Here is a 27,653-nt window from a genome sequence, read left to right as displayed (position 1 = left end):
GAAGCTGAGAGAGAAGGTGTGTTTTCCCTACCCAGTGGTAAATCTGGGAAGTTAGTGCATCTTTGAGGCTGTATTAACAACTATATGGAGGCCCCTTATGACGTATTGCAGGGATCTCAAACTCAAATCACCAGGAGGGCCACATGAGGACTAGTACATTGGCTTCAGGGCTGCATCACTTCCCCCACCCCCACTTCCCCTGGCCCTACCCCTGCCCCCACTCCACACCTTCCATAAGGCCTGGTCCCTGCCCCGCCTCTTCCCACCCCAGCCTTGCCCCCATTCCAACCCCTTCGCCAAAGTCCCCACCCCAAATCAGCCCCCTCTCTGCCCCTACTCCAACCCCTTCCCCAAATCCCTGTCTCTTCTCCGCCTCCTCCCTTGAGTGTGTGGCTCCCTGCTCTTCCTCCCTCCCTCCTGGAATGTGCTAAGCACCACCAAACAGCTGTTCGGCAGGAAGCACCTGGAGGTAGACAAAGGAGCGGGGACACGGCACGGCACGCTGGGGGGAGCAGCAGGTGAGGGGAGCTTGGTAGCCACAGGAAATAACTCGGAGGTGGGGGGGAGCGGGGAGCTTGGTGGGACGCAGCAAATAATTCTGTGGGCCGTGTGTTTGAGACCTCTGCCCTATTGCATAAGCAACCTCTAAAGGCGTTTCCAGGAACAAAGATACAATCAGGGAAAGCTAAAGCATGGGGGTGGGAGAGAGGGACTGCTGATGTGAAGACCTTTAGGGCAGTGGTTCTCAACCTTTCCAGATTACTTGTACCCCTTTCAGGAGTCTAATTTGCCTTATAGACCCGAAGTTTCACCTCACTTAAAAACTCAGGCTTTGGGCTTCAACTTTCTGCCCTGGGTCCCCACTAGTCTACCGCTGGCCCTAGTGACCCCAATAAAGCAAAATCACAGTTTGAGAACCGCTGATATACTATATAGAGCAGTATAAACAAGTCATTGTATGAAATTTTAGTTTTTACTGACTTCACTTGTGCTTTTTATGTAGCCTGTTATAAAACTAGGTAAATATCTGGATGATTTGATTTAACTCCTGGAAGACCCTTGCATAGCCCCTGGTTGACGTGTATCCCTGGCTGAGAACCACTGCTCTAGGGAATCCTCTGAAATCTGCATGGATTTCAGGAGATCTAGTGGTTCTGGAGGCTGTCGTCTAGGGCAGTAGGGATAAACCTTATCCACTAACATAATGACATGAGAAAAACTTGATATTTTTTCTTTAAGGGGGTGTGACTTTGTCCTCCACATGAGTTATTACATCAGTGTATTAGAATTTTTTTTCTGTAGGGAACAGTCCTGTATCGGCCATGTTCAAAGAAGCAGATAAGCTAGACAAGACCTAACGAGCCTTTTCCATCTCTACTGTCAGAGCTGGGTGCAACTTGGGAAGAGCTTTCCCTGGTTTTTTCTCCCTGCTGAGCACATCATAAATCTGGGGCCAAAGTAAACGTGATCCCAGTTTGGAGTAAAGAAAGGAACTTTTATACAAGGGCCTTGTCCCAAAGAACTTACAAACTGAAGGGACAACATCTAAATGAGGGAGTTCTTTATCATTTAGCCATTTAAACCATGCTGTTTTCATATTCTTTTTTACCATCGTTTTTTATTACTCTTTTAATTCAGAGAGACAGGGTGGGTGAGGTAATATCTTTTGTCAGACCCAACTTCCGTTCGTGAGCAAGACAAACTTTCAACCTTACACGGAGCTCTTCTTCAGGTCATTTAGTTCATTCTCTTCAGGTACATTAAATAAAGCAGAAGTCTTCTGGAGATATAGTAAGCACAGAAATCCTGTGTCATGTTTAGCCATTTTTGCACTGCCTAGCCAAATTGTTTAGGCAGATAGTGAAGAGACTTATCAATTTTCTCTAGTTTCTGTTTTTAAATATAGCTATATGTAATTCCATACCAAAAATATATTAAAATAACATTGCCTAATGAAGCAGTCAGAAGTCAGAATATGTCCCAGTTAAGATTTAACGGACAACCTTAAGTCTACCTCCTTGTGTTTTACAATAGGTTTCAGAATAACAGCCGTGTTAGTCTGTATTTGCAAAAAGAAAAGGAGTACTTGTGGCACCTTAGAGACTAACCAATTTATTTGAGCATAAGCTTTCATGAGCTAAGTGAGCTGTAGCTCACAAAAGCTTATGCTCAAATAAATTGGTTAGTCTCTAAGGTGCCACAAGTACTCCTTTTCTTTTTGTGTTTTACAGTAGTAGTTTTTTCTGCAGGTCCTATCTCATTTCTTAATGAAAAAAAACATAAAAATAACTTTCTGTTTGGATAAACAGCACAAAAACAAAGTGAACCAGGTTTGTATGCATCTTAGTATAGTCCAGTGACTCAGGCCCAGTAACTGTGATCACAGCAGGGAAATTGTGATCTCTCTCATTAGTGCACTACCCTTTCCACTAACAGAGGAGGTTTTCTTGTTTCTTGATTATTAATTTATTAATATGACCAAACTGTGGTTTAATGACAGTTAACCCAAAATTTTAAAAGGGTGGAAATAAAAGTTAAAGGCCAGCATTTATTGCCATGTTCACATTATGTTCAATGATGATAATACAGTGCATGTGACATTCACTTCCATTGGCAACATACTCCAAATGTGTATACGTCCAACATACATCAAAGCAGTGTGCACCCCAAATTAATCAAACTTGCTTTCTATCACAGAACCTTAACTCTGACCTCCTAATTAACTGTCTCAAGAAACTGGCACATCTTAAATTTTTTTATTAAAGCTAATGTTAAAAAAACTATATAATACATAGGTTGGCAAAAGAGTGTCTGTACTTCTGGGTATAGTGCTTAGATTATCCACAAAAACAAAGTTTTTAAAAGTCATATGTACTGGCATACAGTTACATAATCAGCAATAACCCAAATTTAGGTGAATAGATTTAACTATACAGTTTAGATATTAGAATCCAAATACTTGGGTACATCACTCATGAAAAGTTGTACAGAGATTTGGTTGTGGAAAGCAAAATATAACAATAAGTGGAGATTGTCCCTCAGTAATTGAGAATTAGATTGGTTGTCCATTTAGAAAATACAGCCCTACTATCACACAGTCCAAACATGGGTAATGTTATATTTTGCCGTTGTTGAGTTTGCTCGTAAGGTTTTTGGATTAGGATAATAGAATCATAAAATATTAGGGTTGGAAGAGACCACAGGAGGTCATCTAGTCCAATCCCCTGCTCATAGCAGGACCAACACCAACTAAATCATCCCAGCCAAGGCTTTGTCAAGCCGGGTCTTAAAAACCTCTAAGGATGGAGATTCCACGACCTCCCTAGGTAACCCCTTCCAGTGCTTCACCACACTCCTAGTGAAATACTGTTTCCTAATATCCAACCTAGACCTGCAACTTGAGACCATGGCTTCTTGTTCATGTTCTTGTCATCTTGCCACCACTGAGAACAGCCTAGCTCCATCCTCTTTGGAACGCCCCCCCCCCCCCCCCCGGTCAGGTAATTGAAGACTGCTATCAAATCCCCCCTCACTCTTCTGCAGACTAAATAACCCCTGTTCCCTCAGCCTCTCCTCGTAAATCATGTGCCCCAGCTCCCTAATCATTTTTGTTGCCCTCCGCTGGACTCTCTCCAATTTGTCCACATCCCTTCTCTAGTGGGGGGACCAAAACTGGATGCAGTACTCCAGGTGTGGCCTCACCAGTGCTGAATAGAGGGGAATAATCACTTCCCTCGATCTGCTGGCAATGCTCCTACTAATACAGCCCAATATGCCGTTGGCTTTCTTGGCAACAAGGGCACACTGCTGACTCATATGCAGCTTCTCATCCACTGTAATCCCCAGCTCCTTTTCTGCAGAATTGCTGCTTAGCCAGTTGGTCCCCAACCTGTAGCAATGCATGGGATTCTTTCTTCCTAAGTGTAGAACTCTTGCTTTATATTTTTGAAGGTTTTCTTTGTAACCATAAGAACTAGAAGACTTCTTGTTTTTAAATTGAGATTATGGAGAACAATATAGGACCCTAAACCCCCCCACCAAAGTGCTGGGTCACTGATTTGACCAGTGCTATTCAAACCCATGCCCCCTTGCCAGATTCCAAAGTCCTGCTGCAAATAATGGAGGTGTTAGAGCTGTTCAAAAAAAGTTGCAAGAATCTTTTATGGAAAGTGCAAAATAATCTAAATAATCTCTCCATTATAATAACGTGTATCTAAATATATATATAGATAATATAAAGAGCACCAATTACTGGCATATATATACGTAGCATTTTTCATAGTAGGTTTAATAGAGTTTTACACTGCAAATGTCTTCCTGAAGGCTGCTCTTAATGAACAGAGGGGTTAGCTGAGTGTCATGTCTAGAGAGGTAATATCTTTTATTGGACCAACTTCTGTTGGTGAGAGAGACAAGCTCTCAAGCTTTCTCACAGTCTTGTGGAGGGTTTATTAGGAGGTTGGGGATTGATATCTGGGTTTCTCTCTGACCCATGAGGTGGAAGGGGTGCGTCTTGTCTTGTCCCAGAAGGAGGAGGAAGATTAGTAGGGAAGATGGATTTCTGCTACCTTGAGGGAAGGGTTGGCGTTCATGAGAACGACTGAGTTTTTGTCCCATGGGGAGGGGAGAGGAGAGTGAATGGGGTAAGGGCTGAATCTCTTGGTCTCTGTGCTGTGGGTAGGGGAGGGTTAACTTTACAGTTCCATGTTGCCTCCCTCCTCTGCCCCCCCCTCCTTTTCCTGTTGCTTTCTCACCCTTTGCTGGCAGGAAGTTGCAGAACTTATTAGTTTCAGTTTGTGTTCGGTCTCTTGGTGCTCGATTGGGATTGACCTTGGGGGGCTTCTCTGGAGGCGGGGGTCCTATCATGGGGACGTAGGAGACCACAGAACCATGGCCCATCCGGAGCCTTCCCCTGCCTTGGTGGCTACGGTGAGTAACACTTGGGATGAGCGCCTAACTCCAACAGTCAGTCACCAGGCTGGAGATCTGGGTTAATGAGAGCGCAGGGCTGGGAGTGGTGTGGGTCTGGTTGGTGACTGCAGGAAGACTGGGAGTCAAGTCTCCTGGGTTGTATCCCCAGGTCTGGGAGTGCAGTGGGGTCTGGTGGGTTAAAATTGGGAGGAGAGTGGGAGTTAGGCCACCTGAGTTTTATTTTCTGATGTGCCTTTTGTGAGTCCCTCCCATTCTGTCAGTCTCCTTTTCCTCCTCTGTAGAAGTGGGCTGGTAGTGATAACCTGCCTCCCCTCCTGAGCTGCTCTCTCCTCCACTGGTGTGACCCCGTAGAACAGTGGTCCCTACATGTTTTACTTTGCACTCCCCCTCCTCCCCCCAAGCTGGGGCTGGGCCTGGGCTCCTGGAGGCGGGGGGCACGGACAGGAGTAAGGGGGGCAAGTTTGGGGCCACAGCTGGGGGAGGGGCTGGCAGTGTAACCTTGGCAGAGGCCTGAGGTTGGTAGCCAGGGCCCCTGTTGTGGGCCCACAGCCGGAACCCTGGGCACAGGGCTGGGAGTGGGGCATGGGGCTGGCAGCTGGAGGCAGGGTCAGGAGTGGAGCTGGGTGGTGCCCCCACCAAAGGAGCTGGCCTGGGCCCCAGCTACACCCCCCCCAGTGTTCCTCAGTAGCCCTGTAGGGGGTGCACCTCACAGTTTGGGGACTTCTGCCCTAGAAAGACTGTGCTCCTGTCCTTGATAAGTTCTAGAGCAGAGCAAACTTTTTGGCCCGAGGGCCACATCAGGGTGCAAAACTGTATGGAGGGCCAGGTAGGGAAGGCTGTGACCCCCAAACAGCCTGTCCCCTGCCCCCTATCCGCCCTCACCCACTTCCCACCCCCTGACTGCCCCCCTCAGAACCTCCGACCCATCCAACCCCCCCCCCCCCCGGTCCTTGTCCCCTGACCACCCCCTCCTGGTACCTCCCACCCCAACCACCTCCCCGGGATCCCACCCCCATCCAACCCACCCTGCTGTCTGTCCCCCCAACCCCTATCCACATCCCTGCCCCCGACAGGCCCCCTGAGACCCCACCCCCTATCCAATCCCCCCCCCTTGTCCCCTGACTCCCCTCCTGACCCCTATCCACACCCCCGCCCGCTGACTGGCTCCCTGGGTCTCCCATGCCTATCCAACCCCCACCCCATTCCCCAACTCCTGACCGCCCCGCTCCAGAACCTCCGCCCCATCCAATCGTCCCGTGACTGCCCCCCCGGACCCCCTACCCAACCTGTGCCACCACCACCCCTTACCATGCCACTTAGAGTGGCTGGAGCTTGCAGGCCCGTTGCCCGGACGGAGCCAGCCGTGCTGTCCGTGCGGCGGCGTGGCTGTGGGGTAAGGGGGACAGCGGGGGAGGGGCCGGGGGCTAGCCTCCCTGGCCAGGAGCTCAAGGGCCGGGCAGGACGGTCCTGCGGGCCAGATGTTGCCCATGGGCCATAGTTTGCCCACCTGTGTTCTAGAGAGACAAGGTTGTAGAGGTAATGTCTTTTTCTCTGTGGGTGAGAGAGAGAAACTTTCCAGCCACACAGAGTTCTTCTACCTTTCCCAAACCTGAAGAAGAGCTTTGTCTTGAAAGCTTGTCTCTTTCACCAACAGAAGTTGGTCCTTTAAAAGCTATTACCTCACCCATCTTATCTCTAATATCCTTGGACCAACACGGCTACAATAACACTGCATACACCTGATGAGTTATAGCAGACCGTGAGCTTGCTCGCGGGGTTTCCTTACATAAGCAAGCCAGAGGGTTAGTCATGTCCCACTTGGATTGGTGAGTGACCTGAGGCTGCTTTCTCCCACTTTCGCACCACAGGAAATAACACTTAACCCAACTATCAAGGAGATGATTCTCCTGAGGTTCCCCAGCCACTTCCACAATCCTACAACATCTCTGCTTCCTCCTGCAAATGCAGTGCTCTAACAGTCCCTCCAGTCCTCCCACCATCTACATATCCAATACCCCCCAGTTCCACAAATTTGGATAATGGATGTTGTCTTGTGTTTCCCGTTCCTATGTATCTAATTCTCTTCAGTAATTCCTATTGCCCCATCTCCTGTGTCCAATTCTCCTCCAGGCCCTCCCATTCCCAGGGGTGCCATTTAGGGAGGGGGGCACATGCTCCCCCAAGTTTCGTACCAAATGATAATTTTACCAGTAGGGGTGGAGCTATGTGGGGGAGGGGCTTGCGGGCGGCTATAGCCACCCTAAAATTTTCCTTAGCTCCCCGTAACCACCCCTCCCAGAGCTGGGTGCCCGGTCAGCAGCCGCTGCTCTCCAGCCACACATCTCCTGCCACTGTGGCCCTGGCTGGCAGTCTCCCTTTCTTTGGGAAACTGATCCATGGCTGGCATGGTGCTGGGGGACCCCAACCAATGCTAGAGGTGGCCGTGTCTGAGTGGGTCTCTGCTGAGCTGGGATGGGGGGAAAGGAAACCTGCCTCTGTTGGTGCCTCTGGCTCCGCAGTGGGAGCTGCAGCTACTGCTGTACTGAATAAGCATTCAATCTCCTGAGTGCATGGCTTAGAGACAGCTCAGGTACATGCACGCAGTGTCCCCCCTACAATCCTCCCCAACACACACATGCACAGTCTCTTGCACACTCCCCCTAACACACCCACTCTTTCACACAAACAGTCTCCCTCCTCACACACTAACGCACAGTCTCCCCCAATCCGTGCACACACTCACACACTTGTATTATTATTATAATTGTTGTTACTACTTGGTACTTCCTGTCGAAATGCGCAATGCACATATATTCTCTGCAATTTTATTCTGTTGTTTTAGTTTTTTTGACTGGTCTATGCATTTCATAATTTTATTTCTCTCTTATGCTTAAATTTAATTCTTTGAGTAGTGAGTTCTAAAATGCCTAACCTGTCCTGGCTGGACTAATTATCATTATTACTTTTATTACCATATTGTGCTTTGTCATTTATTATTTAAAGTGGTACAATCAAATAATAATATCCTTCTAGAATGTAAATTTAGCTTTTACTCACCTTAGTTGTGCCATTTATTTATTTTTAGAAAACTAAACACATAACTTTAAACACTGTGCAGATGAAGGTCACTTATTTTCAAATTGTATTTTTAATTATATCTGTAAAATAATTTAAAATTTATATGAAAATAAATGCGGTTCCTAGTCTGATAGTAATGATGAAGTCAAATGTTAGTAAGTCACGTACATGATTGTGATTGGTTAATATAAATGCCAAAATAATTAGAAAAATAAATTTGTATTCTTAATAAAAGAGAAAAAACCTTAATCACATATGTTACAAATTAAGTAAATAACTTTTTAGTTGAGTGAAAAACAGTTGACTAAAATAGAGTAGATAATAGCAGTAACACAGAGTAAGCAGATTTTAAACAGATTTTATTTATTTTTATTTATCTCTACTAAAGATAGTGTACAAAGTATCAAACTTGTGTTTCTGATATCTGTGTTAAGGTTCCAAAACTGATACCTCAAGGCTTGGGATTGGGAATATCTAGCTGTACTATCCCCTGATTGTTCTAAACTTACATATAAGCTTAAAGTATGTCTTTAATTGGTGTTTATATATATTTTTCTTTATTTATAAAGAAATTAGATACAATGGTCCTATCAGCTAATTTCTAAGTTATCTACCAAAAAAAAAAAAAAGTAAAGTTGCCCCTCCCACCCAATCTGAAATGGCGCTCTCTGATCTTCCACCTTGTATAGTCAATGCCCTTCAGCACCTCCAGTTTTCCCTGCCTTTCTAGTGCTCCCTGTCTGGCTTTGTTCACCCTGACCCTTAGAGGGATAGTTCATGTTGAGAAATCTCCAGGGAATCTGAATTGGGTTCTCCATGGGGGCCTGTGAAACTGTGTTTTGGGGTTTCCACAGGGCTTTATATTCCAGGGGGGTGTTCCTGGAGTAGGCCTGTTTATTATTCAGTGACTCTAGGAGTTACTTTGTCACTCTGGTGTTCTTTCCCCAGGGCCCCAGGCAGCTGCCTCTCTTCCCTATTTCTGACTCCCTCGCACAGCAGAAACTATTCATTTTTAATGAGCTCCCTCCCTAATCTGTCCCTGACTCAGCAAGAGGTTGGACTTACAGGAATTGCAGTTGCTTTCCAGACTTGCCAGCCAGCCTAGAGACTTTAACTCCTCAGTTGCTGGGATTAGTCAGAAAGAAAGGAATCTCTCCTCTCCTAAGCAGCACTGGAGAACTACTGCCTTACTCAGGGAAGGATTAAGTGGCATTTACCCCCTAGAACCTATATATGAGAGTTAGTACTGAATCAAAGGAGAGAATGCTCCCTTTTGACTCACCCATGATTTTCTGTGTAGTACAGCACCCACTAACACCATGTTTGGGCAGTGGGGTGAGCACTCTGTGAGAAATTGGACCCAGGGATATGTTCTTATTAAAGCATCATGACTCCTGCCCCTCAAAATCATAATATTTTTTAAAAAATACAAGTTGGATTTCTTTATTTGATTTCTGGGTTTTGAGTCTTTAGGGAGCACTTGAGTCACGTTTTCAAGCTTTTTCTCTGCAATTCTGAGGGCCACTAACTTCCCTCTTTTAAAAAAGAGAGTTGAGATTCTCATGTAGTGGCGTGACTCATGGAGGTGGAAATACACCAAACATCAAGAGATTTGTGAAATAGTCATGAGAGTTGGCGACACTGAAGCTTGCGTTCACCAATTAAATATTTGTGTTCTTGCTTTACAAACATTTAGCACAGAGAAAGTAACCTGCAGCCAGTGGAATAAATTTAATCTAAAAGTGTAGGGGCAAAAGCAGCTGGGGCCACAGATGAGCTTGAATTTCCCTTCCTCCCAAAAGCCCGCAGTAGCATCATGTACTGTATTTATGCCATAAAATCTGGCATATTCGTACACTCAAGGGTTTGTTTACACTTGAATTTTTAGTTGTTTTAACATGTTATTTAGCACTGTAACGTGACCGTAAATTCTAGTCTAGATGCTACACAAATGTTTGTTCTAGAACACAAACATTTGTTTGTAAACATGTTAGCATCACTTGCAATAAGTATTTGTATCCTGTCTGCACTAGAATTTACAGCTGTGTTAGATACATTGTTAATTTACTGGCAAAAATTGAATGCAGAGTTAAAGTTACCCCATGCTAACTTGTGTCCTAGAATGTTGAGTTCATGTACCCTGAAAAACTTCCCATTAAGATATAGACTACTTCCACTCCACAAGTGTGACTGGAAGGAAGGCAACTTCCCAGTTTAGAGTAATCTGATTTATAATCAGCAATAGCTATCCTTAGACAATATCAGGTGATATTGAGGTATACTCTAGTATCCAGCTTGTTACCACTAAGTTTCCACAAAAGTTCATGAGCTTGACATTTTCCTGTTTTGTATATCTTTCCTGTCATTTTAAGAAACCCTCATGCTATACTGGCATCATTGATCCAGTGAAGGGTTTTAGGGCAAGTCTTTGGGATCAGAAATTTTTTGGTGATAGCATTTACCTCCTTTTATTGCTCTCTTTGCCCTGGTCTACGCTGTGGGGGGAGGGGGAGTCAATGTAAGAATAGCGTAGCAACGAGGATAGCGTAGCTGAAGTCGATGTACCTAGATAGTGTATAGAGCAGTATAAAGTAATGGTATGAAATTTTGGTTTGTACTGACTTCGCTAGTGCTTTTTATGTGGCTTGTTGTACAACAAGGCACATATCTAGGTGAGTTGAAATACGCGCTAGGGTATGTGTATCCCTGGTTGAGAACCAGTGTTTTATTGGACAACTTCTGTTGGTGAAAGAGACAAGCTTTTAAGCTACACAGAGCTGCTCTTCAGGTCCTTCAGACTTCATAGCTGTTGTGTGTAGCTGAAAAGCTTGTCTCTCACCAACAGAAGCTGGTCTAAAATTACCTCACCCACCTTGTGTGTCTCTCATATCCTGGGACCAACACGACTACAACAACACTGCAAGCATCTTTCTTCAACTTGCCTTGCTTATTGGCTTTTATAATTTTCTTTGTCTGTATCAGTATCATAGGGAATAAACCCTTTTAAGTGATTTATATGTACCCATTTTAAGATACAAAGTTGGTGTCCTTTAGAGATTTTGATCTGATATACCACATACATAACATTTTCCCTATGATTTCATAGGGACCTTCTCAACTGCATCAAAACTTTTCTGGGCTTTTCTGTTTTAGAAATGAAATATCTTACCATCAATCTGATATTTTCTGTCATAGGTTTTGTATATTTCTGTTAACCTTTCCAGGTTTTGTTGGGCAAGGAAAAATCTTCCTGTAAATATTTGCTTTAATATAAATGTATTTCTCAGTGTGTAAACCAGAAGCTCTATTTTCACTATTTTTCATATAAAGTATGTGATATAGGAATCTCATGCTGCTTATAATGAGGTCAAAAGGTACAAATTCTGTGAACTTAACTGGTAAAGATTGAATAGACAAAGAACTATAGGAAATCTTAAATCCCAGTTTCTTGGATGGTTGCGCAAACTCTTTTTTTAGCATGATTATGATCAGTTTTCCTTCTCAGATTGGCCAGTGTTTGACATGAGCCATCAAAATGTGTGACAAATGACCAAAATGTGGACTGCCTGTGTTCTGTTGTGCATAAATGACAGATGCTAGGTTTTTTTTTTTAAAAAAAAAAATAATAATTGAAATGTTGTTATGGCTTTTAATTTTAATTGTGTGTATTTAATTTAAATTAATTTAATTAGAATGTGTTAATCAATAGTTTGTTTTCAACTCTGCGATGAGAAACACTGGAATGAATATGTCTGGGGAAAAACTATTTTATAACACAGATGAATGATCTATTAAAATACACAGAATACAGGAAGTATGTTTACCTATTCTTTACATTTTAATAAAGCATCTATGTTGTAAAATTTTGTTTTCCCCTGAAATATTCACTCAAATGTTTCTTCCTGAAGGTGATAAAAGCTCAGCAAACTGATAATGATTAGCCTATGATTATTTCAGTACTTTAGCCCGTCTTTCTAATTCCAACACTTCAGCCAACGTGTCCTCACCAACAGCCCCTCTATTCCCCTCTGCAACTATTTATTTTCTTCCCCATTTCCTCCCTCTGTTTCTTCTTCCTTGTTTTCATAGATACTAAGGTCAGAAGGGACCATTATGATCATCTAGTCTGACCTCCTGCACAACGCAGGCCACAGAATCTCACCCACCCACTCCTGCGAAAAACCTCTCACCTATGTCTGAGCTATTGAAGTCCTCATATCGTGGTTTAAAGACTTCAGGGAGCAGAGAATCCTCCAGCAAGTGACCCATCTTCCTCACTTTGTTCCTCTTACTTGCTCCATCCCTTTGCCCCCTCAGTTGCAGACATCTACAGTACTTTCAGGCTAGGCAGGAGTGCCTGTGAGGGTGTGAATTACAGAGGTGGTGGCTTTGGGTTTTGCCAGGCTGAAGGTGGCCAGGGTGGGGGTGGGGCGGGTGACTCTCAATGCCTCCCTGCACCAGCCAATAGCTGTGGTGGGCGAGGCCTGTGCATTGTATCACCACCAGCAGATGCAGGGGATGGGCATATATAGGCGCTCTCCCTCTCCATCCCAACTGACAGGCACTGCAACAGGTGTAGACAGCTACCTGAGGAGGCATAAATGTGGAACAGGGAGCTCGAACTGGCTCCTTGATGAACAGCAAAATGCAGTACAGTTGGGGGGGTCTGGCCTAGATAACTGAAACGGTATGCAATGTGTAACTTTGGGTTTAATCCCCAGTATTTTACATATATCTGCCATGGTCTCAGAAACAGTTTGAACCACTTTCTGATTCTTAAAAGTGGCAAAGAGTCCTGTGGTACCTTATAGACCAACAGATGTGTTGGAGCACGAGCTTTCGTGGGTGAATACCCACTTCGTTGGATGCAACCGACGAAGTGGGTATTCACCCACGAAAGCGCATGCTCCAGTACGTCTGTTAGTCTATAAGGTGCCACAGGACTCTTTGCCGCTTTTACAGATCCAGACTAACACGGCTACCCCTCTGAAGCTTTCTGATTCTTGTTCCCCAAGGCAAGCCTCAGTGACTAAAAACATGATTCACCAGCACACATGCTGTGGTTTGGTGGTTTGAACTATCATTTGATGTGGGGAATAAATTCTATCCATTTTGTAAACAAATAGGTGTCAGTTAGTATATACTTACTTATCTCAACTTGATCTGTGGAATGGGTCCACTAAAGTCAAGTTGTAAATCTGACCATGAGAAAACAATCTCTGAATTGCAGAGGATGTCTGAACCTTGTCCTGGTGAGTTGCTATTTATGGCGTGTAACAACCTCTTTCAAAGCAGCTCATGCATGTCTTGCCAGTATGTTGCTTACTTTAGTGCTTGATAGATGTCATGGATTCCTAAATGGCTACTTCTATAGAAATCATCATGGATATGCATTAACAAAAGTCCTGAAATAGTTCTTGGGAACTAGTTATCATGGTATTTTGTATGTGTAAAAGTCTTTTAAAAAGGCTGAGTCATTAGCTTTGGTTCATCCTTGGTTTATAGTTCTTGATTATTCCTCAGATCGTGATCAGTAATAAAACTTATTAGCCTTTTATATATTTGTAAAACCTAGAAATGATTGTCTTGTAACTGCTTTCACAAAATCTGATTCATCCCTGTCCCTTTGTCTGTTATGCCTGAAGATGTGGTATCAGAGTAATCAGCTTACATGACCTGGTGTTTTGTATACTTGGCTTTTCTAGTATTTCCTATATTTACACTATGTACTTTATTTACACTTGGTTCATGTTTGTACATTCCCATGGTATCTTGTTGAAAGCTGCTTCTTTGGCTAGAACATCAGCTTCATTATTGTCAGACCATCTGCGTGAATGCTCTTCCACTTTCTTTCCAGCAAATAATCAATTGCTGCAATCAGTTCTTTGTGTCTAACTGGCTTACTCTTGGAACTGTGGATTTCATCCTGCCTCCATGTGAGTTGGTTAATGGCAACTGTCCATCTTGAAAGTTGATGATATAAGTGCCAAAGCAGTTCAGTTACTATGTGTCATGCTATAGCATTGTGAGTGGCTAAAAAGTCCAATTCTTCAGTGACTATCCTTGCCACAGATAATGTGGGCATAAGGCACCGGGCAAGAAGATAAAGTTGGTGCGCTACTAGCTTTTGAGGCCTGCTGCACTTTCCTCTCTCAACCACCTCTCTTCAGCCTTTTTGAGTCCCTGGTGCACTGTAGCATTCCAGTATGGCCTGTTGCTAGTTGCATCTTCCCAGCTTGCAATGTTGATGTTGAAAGTTTTCAAGTCCCTCTTGCAAACATCTTTGGATTTGAGCCTCGGTCAGCCCAGTGGCCTTGGAGCACCCAGAAGTTGGTTCGATATATCACATAAACGTACATTTAAATACATTCTTTTTCTCTCTTTGACTGTTTTGTGGCAACTGAAAGAGCTGACAGTCTCTTATCTGTTATTTATAATTCATAGTTCTCTGACATTCTTGGAGAGAGGAGGTCTCCCTATTTGCCAGAATTTCATTTTCCTACCGTTTCTGTAGTTTTGAATGGCTTTCACATGTGTAACTTTCTCTTAAAAACTTCTAACTTTTGAGAGGGGAATAGGATGGCATACAGCTGTAATAGGCACCTTTGTATGCTTATCTTTTCCTAAACCCACAACCGCAACTCTTTATTGGTTTAGCTTTCACTTTGCTAGAGTTCTCACAGCAGAAAAAAGTCTGTTTCTTTGCAGCTGTACTAATCCCTTTCACAAGAGCAAGTTAGGAAAACATTGCCCTCAAATAAAATTACAAAGAATTTATAAAAACAAAGATCAAAACAATTTCACAGAAGCAAAGCAAAACAAGTACATTCTCACAGCACACTTCTCATTGAGAAGTCAGCCCATTCCAGGTACAAGGGAAAAATATTATTTAACTCATTATGCTTATATAGGCCACCAAAATATCAAGTGTTAGCTTTTAGAGTGTAGTGCATTAAAAAGTTTTCACATCGGGTGTTCTTTCTTTTCTCACAGCTCAGGGCTTAACTTCTCAATAAACAGTGTGAGGTAACATACAAAGTAAAAAAGTTTTTAAATGAGGAAGGAAAATATAACTTTTCTTAACTGATGGAAATAGTAATAAGACTGCAGTCAAAAACATTCTCAGCTCACAGCTTTATAAATTATTTTGTTAAAGCAATTTTCCCAACCAAACACTGATAAAACAAAAACATTAAAATAAAGGGAGGGTGTGTGTGATATTTGTATAATTATAGATGAGTGAGTTGCTGTAATGATGTTACATTGCTCTGAAGCTTTCTAGATAGTTTTGGAAGTCTCAGGATGTCTGTCTTTGTAGTCCTGGAGCATATTAGTTTTTAAACAGTGAAATGTATTACAAAAAAAGATTTCATCAGGAATTAGGTTGTCTTTCGCATGACTCAAGTGAAGGGATTTCAGTCCTTCCTTAAAATTCCATGTGGTTCATATTCATCCATAGGCCTTGTATCCATTACAGTCTTTCTTCAGAAAGTAGGTCAGTTCAGTTGGTCTCATTGTCATGACAGGCTGGTGCTAGGCTCAGCTGTGAATTCTACCCAAAGAAATAATTTCTCACAATGGTCTTTTTCCTTTGCAGCTCATTCTAACTCTGGCCTGGGTGTGGGCTGAGGAATGCTTGGGAGTAGCCCCAAACCCAGATACCCAACAAATCCATGGGATATCCCTGGGGAGAAAGAAGAGGGAGCTAAAGTGTCAGGTGGGAGAGTACCTACATTCCAACAGGACCCACTGCTGCATGAGATGCCACGCAGGTACAATAGAGTGTAACAGTGAGTCATTACTGCTAAGGCCAGAGAGGAATTCCTGTTTTCTGAACTCTCAGTCCAAATATCTCTTGTTCCCCAGCTATCCCTGGTGAGAATGCCACATCCTGGGGTAAAGGAGACATGTACTCTTAGTCATGGGATCTCCTCTCCCCTTGTCCCCCCACCCTGGTGAGTGCATCCCCTGCTGGGACTAAGGAAACATACCATTTACTTGCACTCTCAGGCAGATGCTGCTCAAGACAATCTGCTGCCTAGGCAAAACTTCAGTGTGTACCCCTCCCACTACAAAATCACCCCACCCTTTAGCATGCCAGGTCACAATGCCATGGGGGAGCCACCCCCCAGAAAGCTGCCACCCTTGGCAACTGTCTAGTTTGCCTATAGCTAGAGCAGACTCTCAGGTCTGGATTCCCCTTTCCCCTGCAGTGTCCCTGGCTCTCATTTGCCCTAGGAGAATGTCTCTCTATGCCTGTCAGATCCCTGTTAGGTGATTCTGTTTCAGGGACTTACTTGGCAGAAGACTGTCAGTCAGACAGTCTTGCGACCCGCTGCACACAATGTCCTAAGGGCACGTTCACAGCTACAGATAACATTTTGAGGAAATGCATTAGTTGCCAGCGGTGCCGTTCAGGTGAGTCTCACCCGTCAGAGGATGGGGATGGGGGAAGTGGGTGGTGGTGGCAGGACAGGGACTGCAGGAGTGGACATGGGGCTGCGGTGGTGAGGAATTAGGATAGAGTGGAGGTGGGTGGATGGGGACAAGAACAGTGGAGGAAAGGGATAGGGAGAGTGTCGGTAATTGCAATGGGGTGGTGGTGTTCTGATGAGGACAAGAGCTTGGAGGAAGTGATCGTCAGACTCTTTGGTTCCAACTCTTAGTTGGGGGAGAGCAGAGAATGATGATGTCTGTTTCCGGCCTGTGCTGTCACCATGAAGAGGACCCAGTGGTGGAAAGAGGGTGGAATCATCTCTCTCCCTCTCTGTCTCCCCTCAGAATTCCAGCAGATAACACTGTCTGAGTGCACTGAAAAGAAGGATACTGTCTGTGGCTGTCTGCCCAACCAATTTCAGAAAACAGACAGTATTTTATTCAAATGTCTGAACTGCAGCCTATGCCACAACGGGACCATCCGGCAAAAATGTGAGTGTGACGCAGACAGCTGCTACTGCTGCCAGGGCAGGACATAGCAATCCCTTCCTCTCACCCACTTGTCTTGAGGGAGCCAAATCCCCTGCCCTGGAGTTATTTCTCTTCTGGAGCAATTTCTTGTTCCTTCCCTCCTACTTTATTTCCTGAGTCCAGGAATGATTTCACCTTCTACAGTCTTCGCTACCCCTCCTTGCCCCAGTGCAGTCTTTGCTCCCCCATTGCAGATTATCTCTCTCTCTCCTGACCCACAGAGTGAACTTTTCCCCCCTCCATATGCCCAGGAGAAATTTCCTGCTTCATATTAATTCCCCCACCTCTGCCCACCTTGCCTGTGCTGGAGCCAGTCTGCTCTGTCCTGAGCAAATTTTTCCTTCTACTCTGGATACCTCTCCCCTGCTGCTCTGGAGCAATGTCTTCCCACTCCCCTCAATAAGCCCTGGAAGGATCCTACTCTCTCTCACACTCTGGAGCAGTTTTACACCTCCTATGCCCTGGAGTGATGCACTCCCACACTGCCGTAGAATCACTTTCTCCCCTGTTCCCCCTGCCCTTGATTGATTTCCCTCTCCCTTGCCATGGGGCAGTTCTCTCCTCCAGCCTCTCCCTGACTTGGGAGTGATTTTTCCATACCCCTCTCCTTCTTATGGAGAGACTACGGGTCTGTCTACACTTGAAATGCTACAGTTGCACCACTGTAGCAATTCAGTGTAGACACTACCTATGCTGATGGGAGAATACCTCCCATTGGCATAGATAATCCACCTCCCTGAGAGATGGTAGCTAGATTGATTGAAGAATTCTTCTATTGACCTAGCACTGTCCACACAGAAACTTAGGTCAGCTTAACTATGCCACTCAGGAGTGTGGATTTTTCACATCCCCGACCAACAGAGTTAAACCGATCTAATTTTCTAGTGTAGACCAGGCCTTAGTCCTGCACCACCTCCCTCCTGACCTATGCTCATTTCCTCCTCCATCCCCTTTCTCCTGTAGTCTGTTTTCCTTCTTTTCCCATAGTACAGCTCCCTACCCAATTGTTCTGAAGCTAGTCTCCCTCTCTTTGGCAATTTTCCCCTTCCACATCTCACACCTTCCATGGTATGAATTTCCCTGCCCCTTAGGCGTGTCCCCTCCTCTGCCGTACCCCTTCCCATTCTTGCTTCTCTCCCTCTCGCACTTGAACACACTCATGCTTGCCCTAGAGTGACTTCCCTCCTCCCCCTGCCCTTGAGCAATTTCCTTCGCTCTCCTCTGACTTAGAGCTGTTTCCCTCCCTCCTCCCCCTAGTGCGCTCCCCCCCCCATGTGTTCTGGAGCCATTTTCCCTCCCTTCCTCAAGTGAGTTTTGCCTCTCCTCCACCCTGCCCTGCCCTTTAGCTGGTTCCCTCCCTCCCTCATGGTTTGACTTCCTCTTGAGCAGTTTCCCTCACAACTGCACTAGAGCATTTTTTCTTACAGATATTGCCCACACATGACATCCCACAGCTCAGAGTGATTTCTCTCTTCCCCCCTGCCCTGATTGGCTTCCTCACTCATGCCTGCTGCTCTAGAGCCACTTCTCCCTCTCCTTCCCCTCCTGCTTGCTCTGTAGTGAATTTTTTCCCTTGTGCACCTCTCTGTTTCCATCCTTCAACCCAGTTTCTGCTACACTGGAGCAGTTTCCCTCTGTCCTGTGCCAGAGAGTGATCCCCCTGCTCTGAAACAGTTTTCCCCAACCACCATCTACCGGGGAGTGTCACACCTGCCCCCATCTCCTCCCAAACACCCATGCCATGGAGTGATTCACCTTCCTGACAACAGTTTCCCCACCCCCAAAGAGAGATCATCCTCTCCCCACCCTCAAGGGATTTTCCTTCTCCGTCATCTCCCCTGGGGCTGATGTTTCCCTCTTTTCTCTACAGGTACAAAGAACAGTGACACGATCTGTGTCTGTCATGCTGGATACTTCCTGCACAAAAATAGCTGCAACCCTTGCAACAGGTTGGTTTCCTGTTCCTATGCTCCCCCTACTTATGCAACTGTGAGAGTGGACTCCATTAGGCACTAACCTTCTGCAGGCAGATTGAATAACCTCATCTTCCAGGCTCAGGCTGCCCCCTAGTGCTGTCCCCAGACAGATTTGCAAGGGGCTGTGAAATGGGGCACTCTCTAAGAATACTTGACACATGTTGCCCTCACTCCCCACATCACTCAGATTTCTGCTTCCCTCTTTCAGCTGTAATGAAGAAGAATGTAAGAAGGTCTGTGACGCAATGCCAAGGCCATCAACTTCCCCCTCGGTGCAGGGTAACTACTGGGGTACAGTATTGGCATTCCTCCAACATTTGCTTCTGCTTTCACTCCCAACCCCAACCCCATCGCCATCCTCCCTGCCCTATTATTGCCCTATGCATCCTCCTCTCTCCCCACTTTTCCTCCGCTTTCACTCCCATCCCCATCTTCACATGTTCCCTTTCCAGTCTTGCGCCTGTCCTTACTCCCACCCTCTCCCCTTCCTTCTGTTACTCACTCAACGTTTCTCCCTCGTCTAGGTCATACCATCTTACTCGTCGGCCTCGTCGTTGTGCTTGCAGCTAGCCTTGGACTGCTCTTTGCAGTTAAATTGATCAAGCAATACCGTCAAAAATTGACAACCGCTATTTTTTACTCCTGTGGTGAGTACAACGGTCTCTGAGGTGATACCGGCTGGGGGGATTTTGCGGGGGGGGAGGGGAGAGGGAGGGAGGGAGGGACATATGGGGCTCGGCATCCCATTGGTCTGATCTAGTGCAAGGATGGAGGTGCATGCTAGGGTAGATGAGCTCATTGTCCTGATCTTGGCAGTTCTTACAGCCTTGCATCCATACTCACGCCTGTGATGAGAATCCCTCCCGTGAGCTTGTTGCTGGGATTTGTGCATTTCACTAAAATCCCTCGAGTGAAGTCAGAGCTATAGAGGCACCCGTGGGCTTGAGCTGTTTTTTCTGTTTATCTTGGCGGGGAGGAAGTGAAAACAATTTCTTCTTTTTTCAGTTTCTACGCAGCAGCCAAAGAGGGAGCCAGTATCTGAAGTAAGCAAGGTACTCAGTGCAGAAACCTTCCTTCAGATTATCATTCCCCTCAGACCCATTCCACCTGCCTGGGGCCCAGGGCAATATTCTTCCCCCAGCCTGTTCTCAGGGTTTGTACTTCTGAACATCCCGAGCACTAAGGCTCTGGGTCCTATACATAAAGAGACAACTTCTCAGGGTATGTCTACACTACAATATTAGGTCGAATGTATAGAAGTTGATTTTTTAGAAAGCGACTTTATACAGTTGGTTGTGTGTCCCCCCACTAAGCGCATTAAGTCGGTGGAGTGTGTCCACAGTACCGAGGCTAGTGTCGACTTTTGGAGCATTGCACTGTGGGTAGCTATCCCGCAGTTTCTGCCGCCCATTGGAATTCTGGGTTAAGCGTCCAATGCCTGATGGGGCAAAAACATTGTTGTGGGTGGTTTTGGATACATGTAGTCAGTAGCCCCTCCCTCCGTGAAAGCAACGGCAGACAATCGTTTCGTGCCTTTTTTCCGTGCGGGTGCCATACTGCTTTCAGCAGACAGTGCAGTAGGTCTGCAAACTATCGTCATCGAACAACCACTTCCGTTGCCACTCTGCTCTCCTGATGCTATGAATCCACCTCGCAGGTCCTCTATGTGACCGTCATCATCCACCGCTTCCGCTGCCACTCTGCTCTCCTGCTGATCTCGCAGGGCTGCTTCCACTGCAACTCTGCTCAGCTGCTCTTGTCTTGCTATAACACGGCAAGCATGCAGCCCGCTCAGCTGTTGTGTCCTGGCAGCAGACGGTGCAGTAGATCTGCAAAATTGGTCATCCAACCACCGCTGCCCCTGCAACTCTGCTCTCCTGCAAACGCCATACCATGGCAAGCATGGAGCTCGCTCAGATCACCGCAGCAGTTATGAGCATTGTAAACACCTCATGCATTATCATGCAGTATATGCAGAACCAGAACCTGTAAAAGCAGGCGAGGAGGCAATGGCAGCGCGGTGACAAGAGTGATGAGGACATGGACACAGACTTCTCCCAAGCACGGGCCCCGGCAATTTGGCCATCCTGGTGGCAATGGGGCAGGCTCATGCCATGGAACGCAGATTCGGGGCCCAGGAAACAAGCACAGACTGGTGGGACTGCATAGTTGTTGCAGGTCTGGGTTGATTCCCAGTGGCTGCGAAACTTTCGCATGCGTAAGGGCACTTTCATGGAACTTTGTGACTTGCTTTCCCCTGCCCTGAAGTGCAAGAATACCAAGATGAGAGCAGCCCTCACAGTTCACAAGCGAGCGGCAATAGTCCTCTGGAAGCTTGCAATGCCTGACAGCTACTGATCAGTCAGGAATCAATTTGGAGTGGGCAAATCTACTGTGGGGGCTGCTGTGACCAAGTAGCCAACGCAATCACTGAGCTGCTGCTATCAAGGGTAGTGACTCTGGGAAATGTGCAGGTCATAGTGGATGGCTTTGCTGCAGTGGGATTCCCTAACTGTGGTGGGGCAGTAGACGGAACGCATATCCCTATCTTGCGACCGGATCACCAAGGCAGCCAGTACATAAACTGAAAGGGGTACTTTTCAATGGTGCTGCAAGCACTGGTGGATCACAAGGGACGTTTCACCGACATCAACGTGGGATGGCCGGGAAAGGTATATGACGCTCGCTTCTTCAGGAGCTCTGGTCTGTTTCAACAGCTGCAGGAAGGGACTTACTTTCCAGACCAGAAAATAACCGTTGGGGATGTTGAAATGCCTATAGTTATCCTTGGGGACCCAGCCTACCCCTTAATGCCATGGCTCATGAAGCCATACACAGGCACCCTGGACAGTAGTCAGGAGTTGGTCAACTATAGGCTGAGCAAGTGCAGAATGGTGGTAGAATGTGCATTTGGACCTTTATAAGTGTGCTGGCGCAGTTTACTGACTCGGTTAGACCTCAGCAAAACCAATATTCCCATTGTTATTACTGCTTGCTGTGTGCTCCATAATATCTGTGAGAGTAAGGGGGGAGGTTTATGGTGGGGTGTGAAGTTGAGGCAAATCGCCTGGCCCCTGATTACGCGCAGCCAGACATTAGGGCGGTTAGAAGAGCACAGCAGGGCATGCTGCGCATCAGAGAAGCTTTGAAAACCAGTTTCATGGCTGACCAGGCTACAGTATGACAGTTCTGTTTGTTTCTCCTTGATGAAAACCCGCCCCCTTGGTTCACTCTACTTCCCTGTAAGCCAACCACCCTCCCCTCCCCCCTTCCATCACCACTTGCAGAGGTAATAAAGTCATTGTTGTTTCAAATTTATGCATTCTTTATTAATTCATCACACAAATAAGGGGATAACTGCCAAGGTAGCCCAGGAGGGGTGGTGGAGGGAAGCACCGGGTGGGGTGGGGTGGGGGAGGAGGGGAGGAGAAGGCCACACTGCACTTCAAAACTTATTGAATGCCAGCCTTCTGTTGTTTGGGTAGTCCTCTGGGGTGGAGTGGTTGGGTGCCCGGAGCCGCCGCGCCTCCCCCCACATTCTTGGGCGTCTGGTTGAGGAGGCTATGGAACTTGGGAAGGAGGGTGGTTGGTTACACAGAGGCTGCAGTGGTGGTCTGTGCCTTTCCTGCACCTCAACCATACGCCGGAGCATATCAGTTTGATCCTACAGTAGCCTCAGCATTGCATCCTGCCTCCTTTCATCATGCTGCCGCCACCTTTCCTCTTGATCCTGCCACCTCTCCTGTTGCTCCCGCCACTTGTCCTCTCGTGCGTCCCTCCTGTCCTTGCGTTCATTTTGTGCTTTGCTGGACTCTGCCATTATCTGCCTCCACGCATTTTGCTGGGCTCTTTCAGTTTGGACTGCATGAGCTCAGAGAACATTTCATCACGAGTGCGTTTTTTTCCACCTTCTTATCTGCACTAGCCTCTGGGACGGAGATGCTAGTCGCAGCGTTGAAACATTTGCAGCTGCGGGAGGAAAAAAAGAGAGATTAAAATTGAAAAAAACACATTGACCATTTAAAAGGAGGGGCTGATGTTTTTGGGTTAACGTGCAGCACAAACCCAACTAAACCCCCCTGACACCCAATTCTCTGGGATGATCGCTTCACCCCTCCCCCGACCACGTGGCTAACAGCGGGGATGGTTTCTTTTCAGCCACAGGCAAACAGCCCAGCAGGAACGGCCACCTCTGAAAGTCCCTTTAATAAAATTCCCCTATTTCAACCAGGTGACCATGAATGGTATCACTCTCCTGAGGCTAAGACAGAGAGATAAAGAACGGATGTTGCTTGAATGCCAGCAAACACTGGGACCATACGCTGCCATGCTTTCTTATGCAATGATTCCAGACTACATGCTACTGGCCTGGCATGGTAAAGTGTCCTACCATGCAGTATGGAATAAGGCTGCCTTCCCCAGAAACCTTTTGCAAAGGCTTTGGGAGTACCTCCAGGAGAGCTTCATTGAGATGTCCCTGGAGGATTCGCGCTCCGTCGCCAGACACGTTAACAGACTTTTCCAGTAGCTGTACTGGCCGCGAATGCATCCCAAGTCTTCAGGGCAAATTAATCTTTAAACATGCTTGCTTTTAAACTGTGTATTATATTTACAAAGGTACACTCACCAGAGGTGCCTTCTCTGCCTTCAAGGTCTGGGAGCCTGGGTTGGGAGAGTACTGTCTCCAGGGTGATAAACAGTTCCTGGCTGTTGGAGAGAATGGTTTCTCCGCTTGCCTGGTGTGCGCTGTCTTCAACTTCCCCATCCTCCTCATCTTCCTCATCCCCACAATCCTCATCCCTGTTGCGTGAGACTCCCTTGCAGGAGTCCACGTACAGTTGTGGGGTAGTTGTAGGGGCACCTCCTAGAATGGCATGCAGCTCATCATAGAAGTGGCATGTCTGGGGCTCTGACCCCGAGTGGGCGTTTGCCTCTTGGGTTTTTTGGTAGGCTTGCCTAAGCTCCTTAAGTTTCACGCGGCACTGGTGCGGGTCCCTGTTATAGCATTTGTCCTTCATGCCCTTGGAGATTTTTTCAAATATTTTGGTATTTCGTCTTTTGGAACGGAGTTCTGATAGCACGGATTCGTCTCTGCATACAGTGATCAGATCCAGTACCTCCCGTTTGGTCTATGCTGGAGCTCTTTTGTGATTCTGGGACTCCATGGTCACCTGCGCTGATCAGTTTGCCACGCTGGCCAAACAGGAAATGAAATTCAGAAGTTCGCAGGGCTTTTCCAGTCCACCTAGCCAGTGCACCCGAGTTGAGAGTGTTGTCTGGAGCGGTCACAATGGAGCACTGTGGGATAGCTCCCGGAGGCCAATACCATCGAATTGCGTCCACACTCACCCAAATTTGACCCGGTGATGTTGATTTCAGCGCTAATCCCCTCGTTGGGGAGGAGTACACAAATCGATTTGAAGAGCCCATTAAGTCGACAAAAATGGCTTCGTTGTGTGGACGGGTACAGGGTTAAATCGATGTAACGCTGCTAAATTCGACCTAAACTCGTAGTGTAGACCAGGGCTCAGTTTCACAGACCCCCTGACGAGTGAGGAATAGATTCTGAGTTCCTATCCCCAGGCTTCATCTTGCCCCATTCTCCTCTCTGTCAGGATTCATGCTTCTCAGACACTTGCAGATGGGTCTCATGTCCCACCCTGTTTCCCTCCCATCCTTTATGCCTGGCCTGGCCAAGCCTGGCAGATTTAGCTCACTGAATTTCTCCTCAGAACTTGATCCCTCCAGCCCCCTGAGCATTTCTGTGGCTCTTCTCTGAGCTCCCTCAGTTTGTCGCTACCTCTCTGGGATTAAGGGGCTCAGAGCTGAGTGCAGTATTGGGATCTCTTCAAGACTGTATAAAGGGGGACTGTCCCCTCCCTCCTCTGGAACTCATTTGAGATCTCTGAGACCATGGGGCCCCGAGCTGGGCTCCCAGCATGACTCAGTTCTGTAGCTGTTTCCTCTTAGACTCCCATTTTCTGATGCCAAGAGAAAGTTTAACCCCTTTTGCTCTGCAGGTAAGAAATGTTTGACCCCCATCCCCACAAATAAGGTGTCTTTGGGGGGTTCCCCTCCCTCATGGGAAAGTTTTAACTCCTGGGTCCCTGATCCACTACCCTGTTAAGTGCGCAGTAGCAGCTGTTCCCCTCAGATATAGTGGGTGTTGGGTTGCTCCAGTGGTGATTCCAGAGTAAATACTTGTCTCTCACAGGTTGTGATTAACGAGAGGAAAGCTGCCACCTTTGCTCCGGTACCACCCCAGATAGAAAAAATGTGGACAGCCAATGCTGTGCCAAGGTCAATGGTTGCACAAGAGCTACCAGATTGTGTCAGACCTGCTGGAAAGACTCAACTCCCAGACAGTGAGTGCAGCTCCCCCTGAGAAATGGGATTTCTGCGTGCATGTGGGGGTGGGATGTGCATGTATCTGTGCAGCATGTGCACCTGTGTGCATATGTGCATGACAATTCTGTGCATCAGTTGCAGCCCTGTGCCCAAGCAGATCTAGTACATATGAGTTCACATGTGTGTGTGTTTGCATGAGGCCAGCCAAGGGTGGCCTGTTGCATGTGTCCAGTCTTGTGTGTGACAGTCTTGTTTTGGTGAGTTTATGGCCTGCTGTACTTTACTGTGTGAATGCGTGGCAGTGACACAGTGCAAGCATCTTTACAAGAATGGCCTGGCATGTGTGTGCATGTGTATGCAAGACCATCCCTGTGAACAAGCTTGCGGGATCCTCCATATTCATTTGTAGATAGGCTCAGACCCAGGTGTGACATGTGTCTGTGTGATCACTCAGAGGGATGCAAGACCTTATCTGAGGGAGGTGCTTCCCAACATGGCACCATCATGTTTCCCACCCAGACTACACTGGTGCCGTTTGCGTCCCCCCTCCACTTCCCCAGACCCTGCTGCTGATGTCCCCTTGCTTGTTTCACCCAGACCCTGTTGTTCTCTATACTGTGGCGGACCATGTGCTGCTGTCTCGGTGGAAGGAGTTTGTGCGACGCCTGGGGCTGAATGACTATGAGATTGAGCGAATCGAGCTGGAGCAGCGGCGCGTGCGGGATGCCCAATATGAGATGCTGAGACAATGGAGGCTGCAGATGGGCCAGGGTGCCACAGTGGAGCGCATCAGCTATGTCCTCAACCAGATGGAGCTGAGTGGTTGCAGCGAGGCTATTCAGGAGGCATTGTCCAGGCAGCCCTAACCCCCATTCTTACCTCCTGCACAGGCAACTCTAACCTCTTCTGCTTTCATGCTCCCTTCTGTAGCTCTGTCCCTCCTCTTCAGAGAGGATTCTAGTTCACTCTTTCTTTCTTGTGTGTCTCCATCTCTTTTCCCCACCCCCTCTGGTATGGTTGTTGGGGTTGGCAGCAGGTGATGCTGGTGGAAGGTTAATGATCACTTTTCAGTGAACCACAAAGTCACTTATGCCGTCAAACCAAGAGAGAGTCCTACAGCAACTGTCATGGGGGAGCACCTCCGAAAGGACGAAACAGACTGATTCTGTGACTGAAACATGGAGGCCAACCTACAATGCAGAACCCAACCTCCCAGCCCTGGAAAGGGAACATTGACTGGGGCCTAGTCATGGGTGTTCAGTGGTTGGATGGTGCCACCACAAGAAAGAGGGAGAAGTTATCTTCCTGTTCCTCTATTGCTCAAGGGGAGTAATGGGGTTTCTCAGGTGCTGATAGGTCAGGTGAGATTGGTGCTATTTCTATAGCTCTTTTCTGTACCTAAAACACATGTAAAAGAGCATTAACAAAGGACATGTATATGTGTCACTGTGCGTGTGTGCATGAACATAAGCAAGTGTGCATGGATGGGCGCGAGTGTGGCTTTGAATGTACTTGCCTGTGTGCATACGTGAATGACTGGTTGAGAATGGAAAAGTGCATGCACATATAGTGGCATGAGTGCATCTGCACATCTCTGCTTACACTCAGGCAAGGCAGGCATGCGTGACTGTGGCCTCATATGTGTGTCTGCCTTTGGGTGATTTGCTTAATCTGATTTAACTGAAAATACGATGGCATATATTTTGTTAGGAACTTCTGAATAATTTCACACTACTTCCCAGTCTCCATCCCATGAGTGCTCAGTGTTACATTCCTCCAAGTGTTACCCCTTGTGAGGTGTGGTATTGCTAAGGGCTCAAATTATCCTCACACCTTTTGAGCAGGGGTTCTCTGTCTCCTGCACAGGGCCAGGCCATTTTTTAAAAACTCTTGTAAATACACTAAACACTCTGAAATAAAAGCCCAGTTTGTAACCCTGCTTCCAGTCTGCATTTGTCCATTTCGTCCTCTCCTGCATACCACTGGAAGAGAGAGACAGGAGAGGGGGGACCCCAGAAGCAACCAGCATGGGCCACAGCCAGAGATGGAACACTGGATTTGTGGAATGAAGGATCTCCTCTTTTGTACATAGAATTCAATTGTCCCAAAGACTTGGGGAAGTTGGAGGAGAGCTGGCTGATTGCGAGTGAGGAAAAGAGGTGAATGTGAGCATGAATGGAGGCCTCAAGACATTTGGAGGATTAGTCTGTTAATGAGATGCCAGCAAATTTTAAGTGAACTTGCAAACTATACACAGTTAATATTAAAAAATAGTAAAATCTCTTTGATTAAGCACAGGGAATAATTATAGTGAAGTGGCAGTTCCTGTATAGTTAATGTTAAGATCCCCTT

General features: G+C 46.6%; 1 protein-coding gene across 5 annotated transcripts; it reads left to right on the top strand.

The window, feature by feature from the left end:
• The first annotated feature begins 34 nt into the window (after nucleotides 1-34).
• Nucleotides 35-27,235, top strand: TNFRSF1A (TNF receptor superfamily member 1A). 5 transcript variants are annotated; one of them, XM_073309928.1, is made up of 10 exons: nucleotides 35-518; nucleotides 15,608-15,782; nucleotides 16,300-16,428; nucleotides 16,792-16,938; nucleotides 18,848-18,926; nucleotides 19,162-19,244; nucleotides 19,478-19,600; nucleotides 19,959-20,005; nucleotides 25,168-25,318; nucleotides 25,899-27,235. In XM_073309928.1, the coding sequence occupies exons 2-10, from the start codon at nucleotides 15,767-15,769 to the stop codon at nucleotides 26,165-26,167; spliced, it is 1,044 nt and encodes a 347-aa protein (XP_073166029.1). In that variant the 5' UTR covers nucleotides 35-518; nucleotides 15,608-15,766; the 3' UTR covers nucleotides 26,168-27,235. The 5 variants fall into 5 exon arrangements, with proteins under 5 accessions (XP_073166029.1, XP_073165995.1, XP_073166002.1 ...); XM_073309894.1 differs by lacking the exon at nucleotides 35-518 and adding an exon at nucleotides 3,484-4,929 and having other exon boundaries at nucleotides 19,959-19,996; XM_073309901.1 differs by lacking the exon at nucleotides 35-518 and adding an exon at nucleotides 3,488-4,929 and having other exon boundaries at nucleotides 19,162-19,232.
• Nucleotides 27,236-27,653: the final 418 nt, after the last annotated feature.

This window comes from Lepidochelys kempii, chromosome 1 (assembly GCF_965140265.1).
Source record: "Lepidochelys kempii isolate rLepKem1 chromosome 1, rLepKem1.hap2, whole genome shotgun sequence".
NCBI lineage: Eukaryota > Metazoa > Chordata > Testudines > Cheloniidae > Lepidochelys > Lepidochelys kempii.
The sequence above is the reverse complement of the archived record's forward strand: the minus strand, read 5'-3'. Positions and strand labels throughout refer to the sequence as shown.

What these genes read in the sequence shown, in the direction of transcription:
- TNFRSF1A (XM_073309894.1), top strand. Translation starts at nt 4,705, where the DNA reads ATGTTGCCTCCCTCCTCTGCCCCCCCCTCCTTTTCCTGTTGCTTTCTC. An exon ending in CCCCTGCCTTGGTGGCTACG is followed by an intron (nt 4,930 to 15,607) that starts GTGAGTAACACT and finishes TTTCCTTTGCAG; the next exon opens with CTCATTCTAACTCTGGCCTG. An exon ending in GGTGCAGGGTAACTACTGGG is followed by an intron (nt 19,245 to 19,477) that starts GTACAGTATTGG and finishes TCCCTCGTCTAG; the next exon opens with GTCATACCATCTTACTCGTC.